General features: G+C 46.7%; 1 protein-coding gene across 1 annotated transcript in view; it reads left to right on the top strand.

The window, feature by feature from the left end:
- The window catches only part of PCSK4 (proprotein convertase subtilisin/kexin type 4), a 999,360-nt gene that overhangs the window by 788,296 nt on the left and 196,290 nt on the right, over window positions 1-14,774 (top strand). The window contains exon 12 of the mRNA XM_086946304.1: window positions 1,906-2,085. Within this exon, the coding sequence (XP_086802430.1) occupies window positions 1,906-2,085 (180 nt within the window). The remainder of the gene's footprint in view (window positions 1-1,905; window positions 2,086-14,774) is intronic.

Raw genomic sequence — 14,774 nt, 5'->3', positions numbered from 1 at the left:
CAGGGTTGGAAGTACACTGCAGTAATGTGCCTTGCTGTCTGATGGGCTGGCCTTGAGTTGGAGTCCATGCACTGCCTTTCTGTCTGTTGGGGGCTGGGGGGTGGGGTGGGGTGGTTAATGGTTTGGAGTGCACTGTAAAGATGTGCCTCACTGTTTGCTAGGGGTGGTTTTGAGTTGGAGTACACTGCCTTACTGTCTGCTGGGTGTCACAGGTTTGAAGTCACTGCCTCACTGGCTGCTGGGCGGTCATGGGTTGGATTACAGAACCTCATTGTCTACTTAGGGGTTGTAGGTTGGAATGCTCTTTTCAATGTTGTACCTTGTACTCTGATTGGGGGTCGGGGTTGAAATACACTGCCTCATTGTCTATTGGGTCTCACAAGGTGGAGGTCACTGCCTCACTGGCTGCTGGATGGCCATGGGTTGGAGTGCACTGCCAGTTGTTCCTCATTCTCTGCTGGAGGGGTCATGGGTTGGAGTGCATTGCCAGGTTGTTCCTCATTCTCTGCTGGATGGCCATGGGTTGGAGTGCATTGCCAGGTTGTTCCTCATTCTCTGCTGGATGGCCATGGGTTGGAGTGCATTGCCAGGTTGTTCCTCGTTCTCTGCTGGATGGCCATGGGTTGGAGTGCACTGCCAGTTGTTCATCATTCTCTGCTGGATGGCCATGGGTTGGAGTGCATTGCCAGGTTGTTCCTCATTCTCTGCTGGATGGCCATGGGTTGGAGTGCATTGCCAGGTTGTTCCTCATTCTCTGCTGGAGGGGTCATGGCTTGGAGTACACTGTAAGGTGTGCCTGGCTCTGTGCTAGGGATTAGAAGGGGGGCCCATTAGTTCATGGGTCGGTGGACTCCTTAGGCCATGCCTCACCGTCTGTTGAGGGGTCGCGGGTTGTAGTAACCTGCATGGATGTGCCTCGCTCTCTGCTGGGGTTTATGATTTTGTTTGTTCTTGAGTTGGTGTACACTGTAGGCCGTGCCTAATTGTCTTCTGGGGGGCCATAAGTTGGAGTACACTGCAAGATTGTGCCTCACTCTCTGTTGGAGTTATAGGTGGTCATAGGTTGAAGTACACCGCAAGGATGTGTTTTGTTGTCTACTGGGAGGTCATGGGTTGGAGTACACTGCAGCCAGTGCCTCACTGTCTCCTAGTGGGAAGTTGGTTGGATTACACTTCATGCAGTGCCTCGTTGTCTCCTGGGGGTCAAGAGTTGGAGTACACCACTACAAGGACATGTTTTGCTGTCTTTTGGGAAGTCTTGGGTTGGAGTGCACTGGCAGGGATGTGCCTCACCATCTAGACGGTCATGAGTAGGAGTGCACTGCAAAGACGTGCCTCGCTGTCTGCTGGAGTGGTGGCAGGTCATGGGTTTGAGTACACTGCAAGCAAGGCGTCACTGTGTCCTGGGGGGCTCTTGGGTTCGAGTGCACTTCAAGGGTTTTACCCGCTGTCTGCTGGGGAGCCATGGGCTGAGAGTACACTCTGTACCTCGCTCTATGCTGGCGGAGAGAGTTCATGAGCTGGGAGTATACTGTACCTCGCTTGCTGTCGGGGGCATGGGTTGGAGTGCACTGCAAGGATGTGCCTCCTCTCTTCTGAGAGTGTCATGGGTTGGAAGTACACTCTGTACCTCGCTCTATCCTGGGGGAGAGGGTTCATGAGCTGGGAGTACACTCTGTACCTCACTCTATGCTGGCGGAGAGGGTACATGAGCTGGGAGTACACTGTACCTCGCTCTCTGTTGGGGGCATGGGTTGGAGTGCACTGCAAGGATGTGCCTCCTCTCTTCTGAGAGTTTCATGGGTTGGAAGTACACTGTACATCACTCCCTGCTGGGGAGGATCATGGGTTGTAACCGTCTGATGAACCATGCCAGCACTTAGTGTGGCTTTGTATTTTTTGCAGGAATATAGCTTCGAAGCTCGTCATTGAGAAGAATGTGACAGCCTGTGCCAGATCTCCGGGGTTCATTCGCTCCCTGGAGCATGTACAGGCCAGAGTGTCCCTCAGCTACAGTCGGAGGGGAGACTTGGAGGTGTCTCTTATCAGTCCACGGGGCACAAGGTCCGTGCTGGTAGCGCTGAGGTAAGAAGCCAGTGTGTGCCTTATGCTAGAAGACCAAAGTCTTACTGTGCTGCCTTCCCACCCCTTACCCTCCAGAAGACTGCCAATATAAGTGGGAAAACCATAAAATAGCAAGGTCTGCTATTGCACTTTTTACATGTTTGTATTTCTCCAGTATTGGATCTTTCATAGATTCACATGCTTGAATCAGTCCCCTTCGTTGAAGTGGGAGTCTCATGGTAGTATAATAAAGCAGCATGCATCCTTACCATGGGCCATAATTGCAATGAACAGTCACTTTAGGAGCTTATCTATGTCCTTTGAAAAAAAATGTACCAAACTTGAACTATAAACAATTAGGCGAAAGCACCCTGTAGAATTCTTCCAAGAGAGGCTAAATCCCTCAGATTTTCTACTGCACGCCGTGTGAAGGGAGTCTCCCTGAGCTCTGCTCAGTTTTTTCCTCTCTAGAGTCTGAGATTTAATCTGACAACTGCCATGTCGGATACTTCCAAGAAAGGCCTCTTCAGATCATCCAAAACCTGTGGATAGAAAAGGCTGCATGTGGATGACCCACATAAAGACTGTCTTAATTGCTGCTAACCTCAGCACAAGATAAAGGAATGTAAAATATGTCACACTTTTCCATCCAAGACCTCGAAGGACATAGAGTGGCGCTCCTCCTGTGGCTACAGAAGGCTAAAACTCAGAGATAAGAAAGTAGTGACATGTCCTTGAGTTCACGCAAAAGAGCAAGATCCTCTGACCAGTATACCTCTGAGGAGAGCAGGAAGATTTAAAAAAATCATCACAAGGAACCTGTGAGAAAGGAGAAAAGAAAACATGTCCCCACAGAGACATAAAACCCCTCTCAAAACTCTCTCAATGGCAGTATCACCATATATATATATTTTTTTTAAACAGACTTTATTGTGTTTCATACAAAGCATATAGGCTGTGGTACCTCACCCCGGTCAATCATACAGTTGAGCAACAAGTTATTTGGAGCAAAAGTAGAGCACTACATGACCCACAAGACAACAGTTCAGTTGGAGTTTTAGGTGAACCCTGTGACTAGCCGGCTCTGTGTAAGTTCTTGTAGTCCGGTCCTGCTGCAACTGCGGAAAATGCAGCCTCTGGTCCCCAAACTGCCCCCTACCCTCCATTTATCCCCTTCTAACTACCCCCCCCAATCCCCCGCCCCCCCCCCCACCCCCCCCCCAGGCGTGTCACGTAGAATGGCAGTATCACCATCGACAGCAGTATTGTCAGCGACGATGACGGTCACCACCATCTCATCTATGAGACCATCGCCGGCAAAGACAACAATGACAGCAAGCGTCAACGTATCCATGCTGTTGACGAGGATCCTGTCATCCACGAAGACACTATTACTGCTAACACCGCCGACACCTTCGATAAAATCGTCAAGTGGATTTCTTCCAAAGTCAGAGACACCTTGCCAGTGACGATCACCTTGATGATGTTGAAAATTTCAAACCTAACAAGAACAACTCTAAGACCTGAGTTAAATCTCCTAGCAAGGTTTCATCTCTTCCCTGAAGTCACCTACTAGACCTGGAAGAGTCGGACGACGATGGCCTTTTGGGGCAGCACACAGCCCAACAGAGCTCCAGGTCAAGTACCAGGAAGACAGCGACATGAGAAGAGAAGAGTAATATTATCACCATTATTATGCCCCATCCTCAAAGTGATATTATGAGCACTATCATTATCATGCACAATCCAGGCGTGATGATATACAGGTGCCTGGATTCCTTTCCACACCCCTTGCCTGCTGAACTGCACCTGAGCGCTGGAGGACTGACACACAGCGACCTGCGTTTGTGCTGAAGCGCATCTGAAAGCGCTACTTTTCGCCGGACCCACTCCGCGGGTCCCGCTTCACTGGGACTGCTCCTTGCTGCTACTGTCATCTGAGGAATAAGGGCTTGAGGCACGCAGGGCTGCGAGCGTGCAGACTGCTGGACTCCAACTCCCAAGAGTCCCAGCAGCTGCCTCACCGATCACACCTGGTGACGCTCTCCCTCAAGGCCACGCCCCCTTCTACCCTGCAAAAGGCGCCAGATTTCTAACTGCAGTGGATTCCTTTCCACACCCCTTGCCTGCTGAACTGCACCTGAGCGCTGGAGGACTGACACACAGCGACCTGCGTTTGTGCTGAAGCGCATCTGAAAGCGCTACTTTTCGCCGGACCCGCTCCGCGGGTCCCGCTTCACTGGGACTGCTCCTTGCTGCTACTGTCATCTGAGGAATAAGGGCTTGAGGCACGCAGGGCTGCGAGCGTGCAGACTGCTGGACTCCAACTCCCAAGAGTCCCAGCAGCTGCCTCACCGATCACACCTGGTGACGCTCTCCCTCAAGGCCACGCCCCCTTCTACCCTGCAAAAGGCGCCAGATTTCTAACTGCAGTGGATTCCTTTCCACACCCCTTGCCTGCTGAACTGCACCTGAGCGCTGGAGGACTGACACACAGCGACCTGCGTTTGTGCTGAAGCGCATCTGAAAGCGCTACTTTTCGCCGGACCCGCTCCGCGGGTCCCGCTTCACTGGGACTGCTCCTTGCTGCTACTGTCATCTGAGGAATAAGGGCTTGAGGCACGCAGGGCTGCGAGCGTGCAGACTGCTGGACTCCAACTCCCAAGAGTCCCAGCAGCTGCCTCACCGATCACACCTGGTGACGCTCTCTCTCAAGGCCACGCCCCCTTCTACCCTGCAAAAGGCGCCAGATTTCTAACTGCAGTGGATTCCTTTCCACACCCCTTGCCTGCTGAACTGCACCTGAGCGCTGGAGGACTGACACACAGCGACCTGCGTTTGTGCTGAAGCGCATCTGAAAGCGCTACTTTTCGCCGGACCCGCTCCGCGGGTCCCGCTTCACTGGGACTGCTCCTTGCTGCTACTGTCATCTGAGGAATAAGGGCTTGAGGCACGCAGGGCTGCGAGCGTGCAGACTGCTGGACTCCAACTCCCAAGAGTCCCAGCAGCTGCCTCACCGATCACACCTGGTGACGCTCTCCCTCAAGGCCACGCCCCCTTCTACCCTGCAAAAGGCGCCAGATTTCTAACTGCAGTGGATTCCTTTCCACACCCCTTGCCTGCTGAACTGCACCTGAGCGCTGGAGGACTGACACACAGCGACCTGCGTTTGTGCTGAAGCGCATCTGAAAGCGCTACTTTTCGCCGGACCCGCTCCGCGGGTCCCGCTTCACTGGGACTGCTCCTTGCTGCTACTGTCATCTGAGGAATAAGGGCTTGAGGCACGCAGGGCTGCGAGCGTGCAGACTGCTGGACTCCAACTCCCAAGAGTCCCAGCAGCTGCCTCACCGATCACACCTGGTGACGCTCTCCCTCAAGGCCACGCCCCATTTTAAGGGCAGTCAACAAAAAGAGTCTTTGTATCACGCTGCGCGGGAGCGCGCGGGTAGCGCCCGGGAGAAGCCCGGGACAAGGGCGGGCCCTCTGAGGCCCTCAGAGGCACGAGAAGGCCAGGCTAGGCCCACCCCCTTAGGCCTGGTAAGTTATACCTTACCCCAAACTACCCGTAAGACCGCACACAAAGCTAGTCTGAAGCCGGGCAGCAACCTACTCTCCCTTCCCTAGAAATATTTACCCGCAGCATAATCCCAGAGTCCCCTATCGACTTAGACCACGTTCCTTTGCAGCGCATTCACGATAGTGTTCCCCAGTCACGATGACAAAGAAACTAAGATCTGGTAAAATAATAGTAGGAAGATCCAGCTCTAAAACAAAATCAAATCCCCTTCGAAACAAACATAGTCAATCTACCAACATGAAAAGTACGTGTCAGCTATTCAACTTTTGGGAAAAGGGTAAAAACAAAGTATTGGGGGTGGACAACAAAGTAACGGATCCAAAAGTCTCCGGAGTTATCCATTTAGATTCTACCCCAAATGATGTTCGAGAAAGCCCTGAAATTAAAAAAGCAAAGGCAGACTCAAGTCCAGTTAGGACGCTACAATTCCCCCCCAAGAGCGAGTTCTCACCCCCCTTGTTTTCTACTTTGAAAAATAACATTGACCTAGCTCCTGAGGTAATCATAAAAACAAAAAAAGACATAGAGCAAGATAATTTAAACATCATGGCAATTCCCCTCGATGAAGCTACTCAGCCAGTTAATAGTTCACTAACCAAAACGTCATTTCACAACGGTTTGTCCCCTATGATTTTAGATGAAGTCCTATGTCAACGGTATTTAGAATCTGATCCCACAACAGTTGAGTTACCTCAGAACACCCCGCTAACGTCAAACCATGCCGGCCTACAACTTTACAGCAGTACCCCTTCCAAAACCTCTCACTCTCATTTTTCCTCTAGCCCAAATTTAAATCTGACCGGAATAAATTCCTTCCAATGTAAGGGGCCCGGCAAACCGCTTTCTGATTCCCTCCACATCTTAGAACATCTATTGGCTTCTATCCTACACTTATTGGAGAAATTTGTGGGGGGATCTGATTGTGTGTTAGATACAGTGACCCAAATTCTAAAAGTCCTGCTGAGGTCCCAAAAAGAGAAGGAAGCGGATGGGAAGGGGTCTTCCTTCCCTCCCACGGCCTCAGATCAGATAGGAATAATTGAGCATCCTCCAGTAGCAATAACTACCTCAAAAATAGAGCAAGAGATAACAGGTGCTCCCCAGCCACTTCCCAACTTAAATGGCTCAGTAAATCACGACTCTGCAATAAAACCTCATGGGGAAACCCCGCCAAAAACTGGAAATGACTTATTCCCTATTTTTAAGAAACAGAAGGGGGACGGGGAAATAGAGGAGGAAGCTATTCAGGGGGAAACAGATAACAGAGGGAAAATTGTACCATTAAAAAAGAACGGAAAAAACAAGAGGAAACTGTTAAGACGGATAGATAAAAATAGGCGGAGGAAAATTTTATTCAGGAAACACTTAAACTCTCCCCTACTGGAAGCGCCATCCCAAGTACTGAAGGCAGTGGGAAATAAGTCAGCCAAAGAAAGCATTCCCTTAACATCCAAGACAATATCACCTTTCTTACCTACCCATACATCCCCCCAGACAGCAATTACTAACATATTCACCTTTGGCCAACAAAGCAATAATACTAGGGATACAAAAGTGGCACACAAATCGACCTCCCCAGGTCGGGTTCAAAAGCCACTTACCCAAACAACAACGGCACTTAATCCCTTTGCTTCTGTCTTCCAGGTTGCAACATCTCAGGGTGCTCTTCCCCAAAGCTCTATGAACCTTGAAGCAGATAAACCAACTCCATTAGGGCAAGAGCATAATCATTCCGCCCAAAAAATGTCTTCATTTAATCCCTTTGTCATCACACCCATGGAAGCTCTTGCAAAGGTTACCATGGGCAAAGAATACAAGGAAAATAATATAGATACTGTATGGGTTGATTTCTTTCCCCTCTTTGAAGCTGACTGCATTCTGAATAGATCCCTCTTGTTGAAATATTTTCAAGAATCTGCCAATCTGAAACTTATTCAATCGGCCGACCTAGACATAGTTTTGCAACAAAAGTCCGAAGTGGGGACGGTTACGAGGGTGAAGTTTCACTCTAAACTAGTAGCTAACCTCATCCTACAACGGGCTGAAGACCTCCAGAGTAGGGGAATAGATGTAATTCCTGTATTAATGCCCCCCAGCCGGAATAATGCTGTTAAAACGTTAAACAAACAGAACCCACCCTCATCCCTGCTGCTAGCCGCAACAGGCAATATAAATAACTTGGGTGAAATCAAAGAATTAAAAATAAGCAAGTCTAATGACTATCGTATGGTATCCTATGCTCAACCATCTTTTTTAACTTATCAAACTACCCCAAGTGAGGAAAAGGATCACTGGAATTGGCTTCCCAAAGTACTAGCCGACAAATCTTCGGGAAAACCATTATCTAATCAGTTCCTTTAGCACGGATCTATCCATAATATCGTGGAATTCAGCAGGCCTAAAAAATAATACGGAGAAAATACAATTTCTCTTATCCCTAAAGGCAAATATTATATGCCTCCAGGAGACATGGTGTAATGGAAATATCCAAATAGGGAAGGACTATATTGTACTAGAAGGCAGTGCCATTGCGAATAAAAAAGGCCACGCCAGTGGGGGTATAGCCTGCCTACTATCCAACCATATAAACTGGGACTACAATCACTTCCTGGATCCGAGTAAACTTTTCCAGGTAGTCACTTTGTTTGGGTCAGGCAACCCTTTAGCTGGAACCCGCCTGGCCTTGATAAATGCTTACATCCCCCCTGAAATGGGATTTAATACAATTTTAAATAAAATCTTCCTCCACATACAGAGCATTAAGGAGAAAGATCCCGGAATGGCTATCATCCTAACCGGGGACTTGAATTGTAAAATATCCAACTTCAGTTTAAATCTTTTTTCTGATAAAATAAGAGAAGAAACACTCCACATTCCTCGGGCCACGTTCCCCGAAAGTATATTAACAAACAAACGGGGTAAACTATTATTAAACGAGTTGGCAGAAATCGATGGAATAATCGCAAATGGGCGCCTCCCCTCGGACTCTCCAGCAAACTTTATCCACAAATCATATCAAGGGGAATCGATTCTTGATTATGTCATAATAGGGTCTCATTCATTTGAGTTATTAAAGGATATCGCTGTAATCGACACCATTTTCAGCGATCATAAAATCATTTCCATCTCAATGAACGTACATCCCCCTAAATGTGACCAATGGTCTCTAAACAGTAACCAAATAAATTTTGGTAACAGTTATGGAAGATGTTATTGGAATACAAGGGCTCACCGCTACCTAGAGGATATGCTAGATATAGCAATCTCTGTGCTCCCCTCTTGGTATGGCCGCGAAAACGAGCTCTTTTCTCTATTTCTGAATGCAATAATAACAAGGGCCCAAAAGCAGAACAAGAAAAAATCGACCAAAATAACTAACTGTCCCTTGAAATCGCTTAACGTAGTCCTGAATAATCTTATAAGGGCCCAATATTTAAACAGAACTGAGGATAAATCCCGACAAATAACAACACTAAAAAGGAGAAGGAGGAGACTTTTATATGCTCTTCGAAAAGAAAAAGAGGATACCATCTGGATAAAAATAAGGGAAGCAGCTACTAACGGAGAATTGAGACAATTTTGGTCCCTTATAGGTGAAGGGTGCGGAACGAGAACCACTCCTCTCCCCATACCTATCGAGGAACACATATGGAGGGATTTTGTCTCAATCCTCTATGCAAGTAACCACTCAGTTATACCCCAGGTACGGTTTACAGACACTAGCCTGCCGACAGAGTCTTTTTCAGAAAAAGACATAGAACTCGCCATTGGGGAAATGAGACGTTCAGGGGCCATGGGCCCCGACGAAGTCCCAATCAATGTGTTAAAGCAGAACAAGGTCAAATGGAGCAAGCTCTTATGCCCTATCTTTAATTCCTGCATATTAAGTGGAAAGGTCCTACCTTCCTGGAAGGGAAGTATCCTGGTCCCATTGTATAAAAAGGGTGATCGTCTCCTCCCCCAGAACTATCGCCAGATTGCATTGTTGGATGCAATCGGCAAAGTTTTTACTAGATGCCTACTCAAACGGATAAATGCCTGGGTTGAATCTGCAAATATCCTTCCGCTTGAACAGACAGGCTTTAGAAAAAACCATGGGACCATGGATAATCTAACCGCCCTCCAGGTAATAGTTGACAAGTACATAAGAGCAAGGAAGGGGAGAGTCTATGTGGCTTTCATAGATTTCTCCACGGCCTTTGATAAGGTTGACCGTCAGGTATTGTGGAGAAAGCTACACATCCTAGGAATGCCACATAGCCTCTTACGCTTGGTCCAGGATTTGCATGATGATACATGGTGCAAGGTTCTGTTGGGAGGAGAAAGAGGTCTCTCCCGACTCATTCCATCTGCAAATGGCCTCAAACAGGGCTGCCTTCTAGCTCCCCTCCTATTTTCCCTTTATGTTAGTGATCTCCCTCTTACTTTATCAACGTGCGTAGGAATTGCCCCACGCTTAGGCGAAAGACACATCCCTTGTCTAATGTATGCAGACGACATTTTAATATTAGACCTCTCCCCCAAGGGTCTTAATAACCGTCTACATGCACTACACACCTTCTCTGAAGAGCACTTTTTGAAAATAAACATTTCCAAAAGTAAGATAATGTGCTTGGAGGGACGCAACAAACTAAAACTGGACCACATCAGTTGGGAATTAGGAGGTCAGAAATTAGAAAGAGTAAAATCGTATGTCTTTCTAGGTATGGTAGTCACCAGTAATTTAGGTAACAAATTACACATTGAAAGCAGTTCTCGAAAAGCAAAGTCACAGGGTAAAGGCCTAAGAACACTGTATAAATCAACAGGCCAGAGACACTTTGTTCACCTGTTGGAGGCCTTTCGAGCAAAAGTCCCCCCGACTCTGCTTTACGGGATAGAATTAATTGACCTAGCAGAATGGGGTTTTTTAGATACAGTGGAGGGTTCCCTACTGAGAAATTTAACCTCAGTTAATAATAGTTGTAGCGCCGCAACCCTGCGTCTAGAACTCGGCCTTAGGAGTAGCTGGGCTCAGGGACTTGCAAGAGTGATTCGCTGGGTCATTGGTCTGATTAAAGGAAAGCCATCTACTCTCAGATCTCTTATTACAAAAGAGTTGATGGGCCCCCTAAATGAATACTCGATCCTAATAAAGAACTATAGGAGAGCTATCACTCTCTTGGAGTTGGATGAAGCCTCCATCTTAGAGCTTTCCATGAACCAATTGAAATTACTTCTAAAACAAGCTACATGGAAGCTAAGTTACGAGAGGGATCAGAATTTAATAAAACAAAAAAAGGGGGCCATACAAGTTGCTGATTCTTATTTAATCAGACAAATCCAACCCTACCTGTCATGGAACATCCCGCATGGCTTACGCCGTTTTTGGCTACTTCTCAGGCAGGACTTACTCCCCCTGAATAAGTTGTTGGCCAAATGGTATGGAATATCCAATGTATGTAATTACTGTAACCCAGCAATTCAAGACTCCAAACATGCCCTGCTAGTTTGCCCTGCATTATTGTCTTATCGCCGCCTCTGGATAAAACCGGCGTGTATTCAGTTTGGAATTTCTTCTGCAACAGCGTTGTTGGATGCTATTCTTAGTCCCCCAAATGGAATCTTTTGCAACAAAATTTTTAATTTCTTTAAATGTTTCTTAGAACTTTATTAGTATATTGGTAAATTGCTTTTGTATAATTACTGTTTGCATGAGTTGTTTTTATGATCAAAATTTTATACTGTGTTTTGTAATTGTATAATATGTGGATCTCCACGGAGTTCCAAAACATATTCAATAAAATTGAATTGAATTGAAATACAGGTGCCTGTGTTGCTCTTCCAAGATTTGCAGGCCATGCTGCAAGATTACAGGAAAAGGTTCCCTAAAGCTCCACAGGAGCAGCCAGTAATACCACCTGCCTCTCCTGCTACTCCAAGACACATTCCTCCACCGATCACACCCATGATGACACCCGCCTCCTCTATAACGGTGCCACCAAGGGAGGAGCCACCCTCATCAGGAGATGAAAGAGAAGAAGGCGAGAACCGGGAACCTCAACATCCACGGGATGAGTGGGATGATTTCATTATCCCCACTCTGTTGCCTCTACGGCCACGCTCTTTAGATTCTCCCCCAGAGGACATCGGGGGCTTTCACAATTTAATAGACTAGGTGGCAACAACATTCCATCTCCTAACTTCCGTCAAGCAGTTAGATTGTTTCCTCTATGACTTCAAAGAACAAGCAAGGAAGTTAAAGCCATCCACTTCATTGACTATATCTAGGAGGAGTGGATCAAAATCATGAAGTACTCGTCTACAGTGGGTGCAGTGCTAACTTGCATAAATAAAAAATATACGGCTCCAGAGGATTCCCCCAGGGATTCCTCCAGGTCAACCCAAGCCAGATTCTGTGATTTCACAAGCTGCACAACATCGCTCCAAGAATCCTTCTACTCCCATCTCTGCCTCACCAGACAAAGAAGGCAAGTGCTTGGATAACATAGGAAAGAGGTTCTTCGTCATGTTTGCCATCAGTGTTTGAGTAGCCAACTCTCCAGCGATCCTGGGTCACTATGATCAGCAGATGTGTTCCAATATACGAAACCGCATCGTCCTAGTGCATTAGGACAAGAAAGCAGAAGCAATGAAAATTTTGCAGGAGGGTGAACCGACTTCCTCTTGAGATTATAGATTGTGCAATTCACATCACCTCTACAGGCATTCCTCAACTGGCTGGTGCAGCAGTCTTGAGATGTCAAGGATGGCTCAAAACTACATCCTTTAGGCCAAAAGTACAATCTAAGATCTTAGATATGGCCTACGATGAGAAAATATGGGTACGGCTAGGACCCTTGGCACCCTTCAATTCAAGAATGTGTCCTTCCGGGATGCTCATGGAAGAGGGATGTTTGAGGCATGTTTTCTGTAGATACACATGCTTTGTATACTCCTGCCATCTAGTGTTGGGTCGGCACCAAGATAGTTTCCGACAGCGTACCCTCTGGTTCAGCACTAAAAAAAATGGTCAAACCTTCCGCTTGAGACCCAGTCGGCCGAAACCCTCTGTACCGAAGGACAAATTTGCTTCAGAGCCGAAACCCTCAGCTCCAAAAGAGAAGCATACTTTGGAGCTGAATCCTGCTGCTCCCAAAGTAAAGACTATCTCGACACCGAAGCCTTCGGTGCTGAAATCAAAGGACAACCTCTCAGAGACTCCAGACCAAGTTTTTGACATTTTTAAAGACAAATTGGATCCTTAACAAAAGAAGATTTATATCAATCCTGACACAGGACACATTTTGGCACCAGCAAAATGTGAACTTCATTCAGAAGACCCTGCCTATAATATTCCTCTAAAGAAGAAAAAAGAAATGGCTACCAACTCTGCGTATCCTACCCTACAATCACCTCCATCTCCACCATCTACTCCACATTTACCAATTCTAGATCCTTTACACATAACACCTCAAGGATCTCCCAATACACGACCTGTAGGGGATGATATTGATGACGAACACACACATTTACCTGTATATCCATGGATGATTACACCATTGACCCGCCATTAGATAATGATCCAGATCGATACCCTGCAAAGCCATCACCACCAGACGATAATGAGGCTTATAGAGCAGCAGAGTATCATGGGGTGGCACCACATAAAGAATCTTTGGAGGAAGATTTTTTGTTTGAAACATTAGGATCCACTCATAGGTCAGGCCAAACTCTCCCTATGTTAAAGGGCAGCATGAGACATGCAGACAACATTTTAAAGACCCCGTGTGAGCACATATTTTAACTCCCAGAGTTCATAGAAAATACAAACCATCACCATCTGGTCCTGTTTTTATTAAAGGACAGTTGCCTCTCGACTCGTTCGTGGTGTCCAATGCTCATAAGAGAGCAAATTCAAAAACCTCTGGTGATGCACCTCCTCTAGACAAAGAGTCAAAGGTGATAGATGCATTGGGGAAATGAGTCGCTGATCAAGCAGCTAACCACTGGTACATCGCAAACACACAGGGCCTACTAGCTAGGTACGACAGGGCACACTGGGATGAGACAGAGCAACTGCTTTAATATCTCCCAGACGAACACAAAAGCACAGCTTTTTTAACTCTAAAGATGAATTTTACCTGTTTTATGCTTTTATGACATTTGTCGAATAAAGCTTGCTTGACTGACTGGCAAAGCACAAGAGTTAGTTCAGGAATGCAAACTCATTTCTAACTCTTCCATCAGAAATGCTCTAGATACTTTTGACACCGCAGCTAGGGAGATTAATAGCAGCATTCTCCTCAGAAGGCATGCATGGCTTGAGATTTCAGGGTTTAAATCTGAGGTTCTGCGATCCATTTTAAACATCCCTTTTGACAAGCAACACCTGTTCGGTCCTGTAGTCGATCAGGCTTTGGAAAAAATGTAGAAAGACACGGATGTGTCAGTCTATGGGAGTGCTCCAGTCCCCATCAAATAAAGGCTCCTTTTGTCGCTCTTTTTACAGGAGAGTCCAAACCCACATCCTCAGACCAAAATGATTCCTCTTACAAAGGCAACACCCAGTCCTCTCCCTCTACAGTTTTTTTATAGAGGAGGGTATAGAGGATACAATTTCAAAAATAGGAGTAGGGGTGCCAAAGCGCGTAACTCCCCTTTCCCCAACAAACATTGACTTGCCCACATTCCCTCCCGATTATTTAACACCTGCCGGGGAATGCTTCAACAGTTTCTCCCCATTTGGCAATCCATACCATCTGACAAATAGGTGATCGATCTTATCCAACATGGTTATTGCCTGGAGCTTACCACCAATCCTCCAAACATTCCACCTTGACCTCACAAACTGTCCTCAGACTACTTACAGTTACTTTAAAGTACCAATGTTCAGGTGTTTACTATCGCAACTTTCTGATCCCCAAAATGGACGGCTCCTTAAGACCAATTTTTGATCTCAGAGTGTTGAACCAGTACATACTGCCAGAACATTTTCATATGGTAACGCTTCAACAAGTGCTTCCACTTCTACAGCAAGGCGATTTTATGTCCATATTAGACTTAAAAGATGCATACTTTCACATTCCGGTTCATCCAGCTCATCGCAGATATCTCAGGTTTGTGATAGCAAGCAAACACTATCAGTTCAAAG

Source organism: Lissotriton vulgaris, chromosome 12 (genome assembly GCF_964263255.1).
Source record: "Lissotriton vulgaris chromosome 12, aLisVul1.2, whole genome shotgun sequence".
Lineage (NCBI taxonomy): Eukaryota > Metazoa > Chordata > Amphibia > Caudata > Salamandridae > Lissotriton > Lissotriton vulgaris.
Note: the sequence above shows the minus strand (reverse complement) of the source record. Positions and strands in the feature narration are given on the sequence as shown.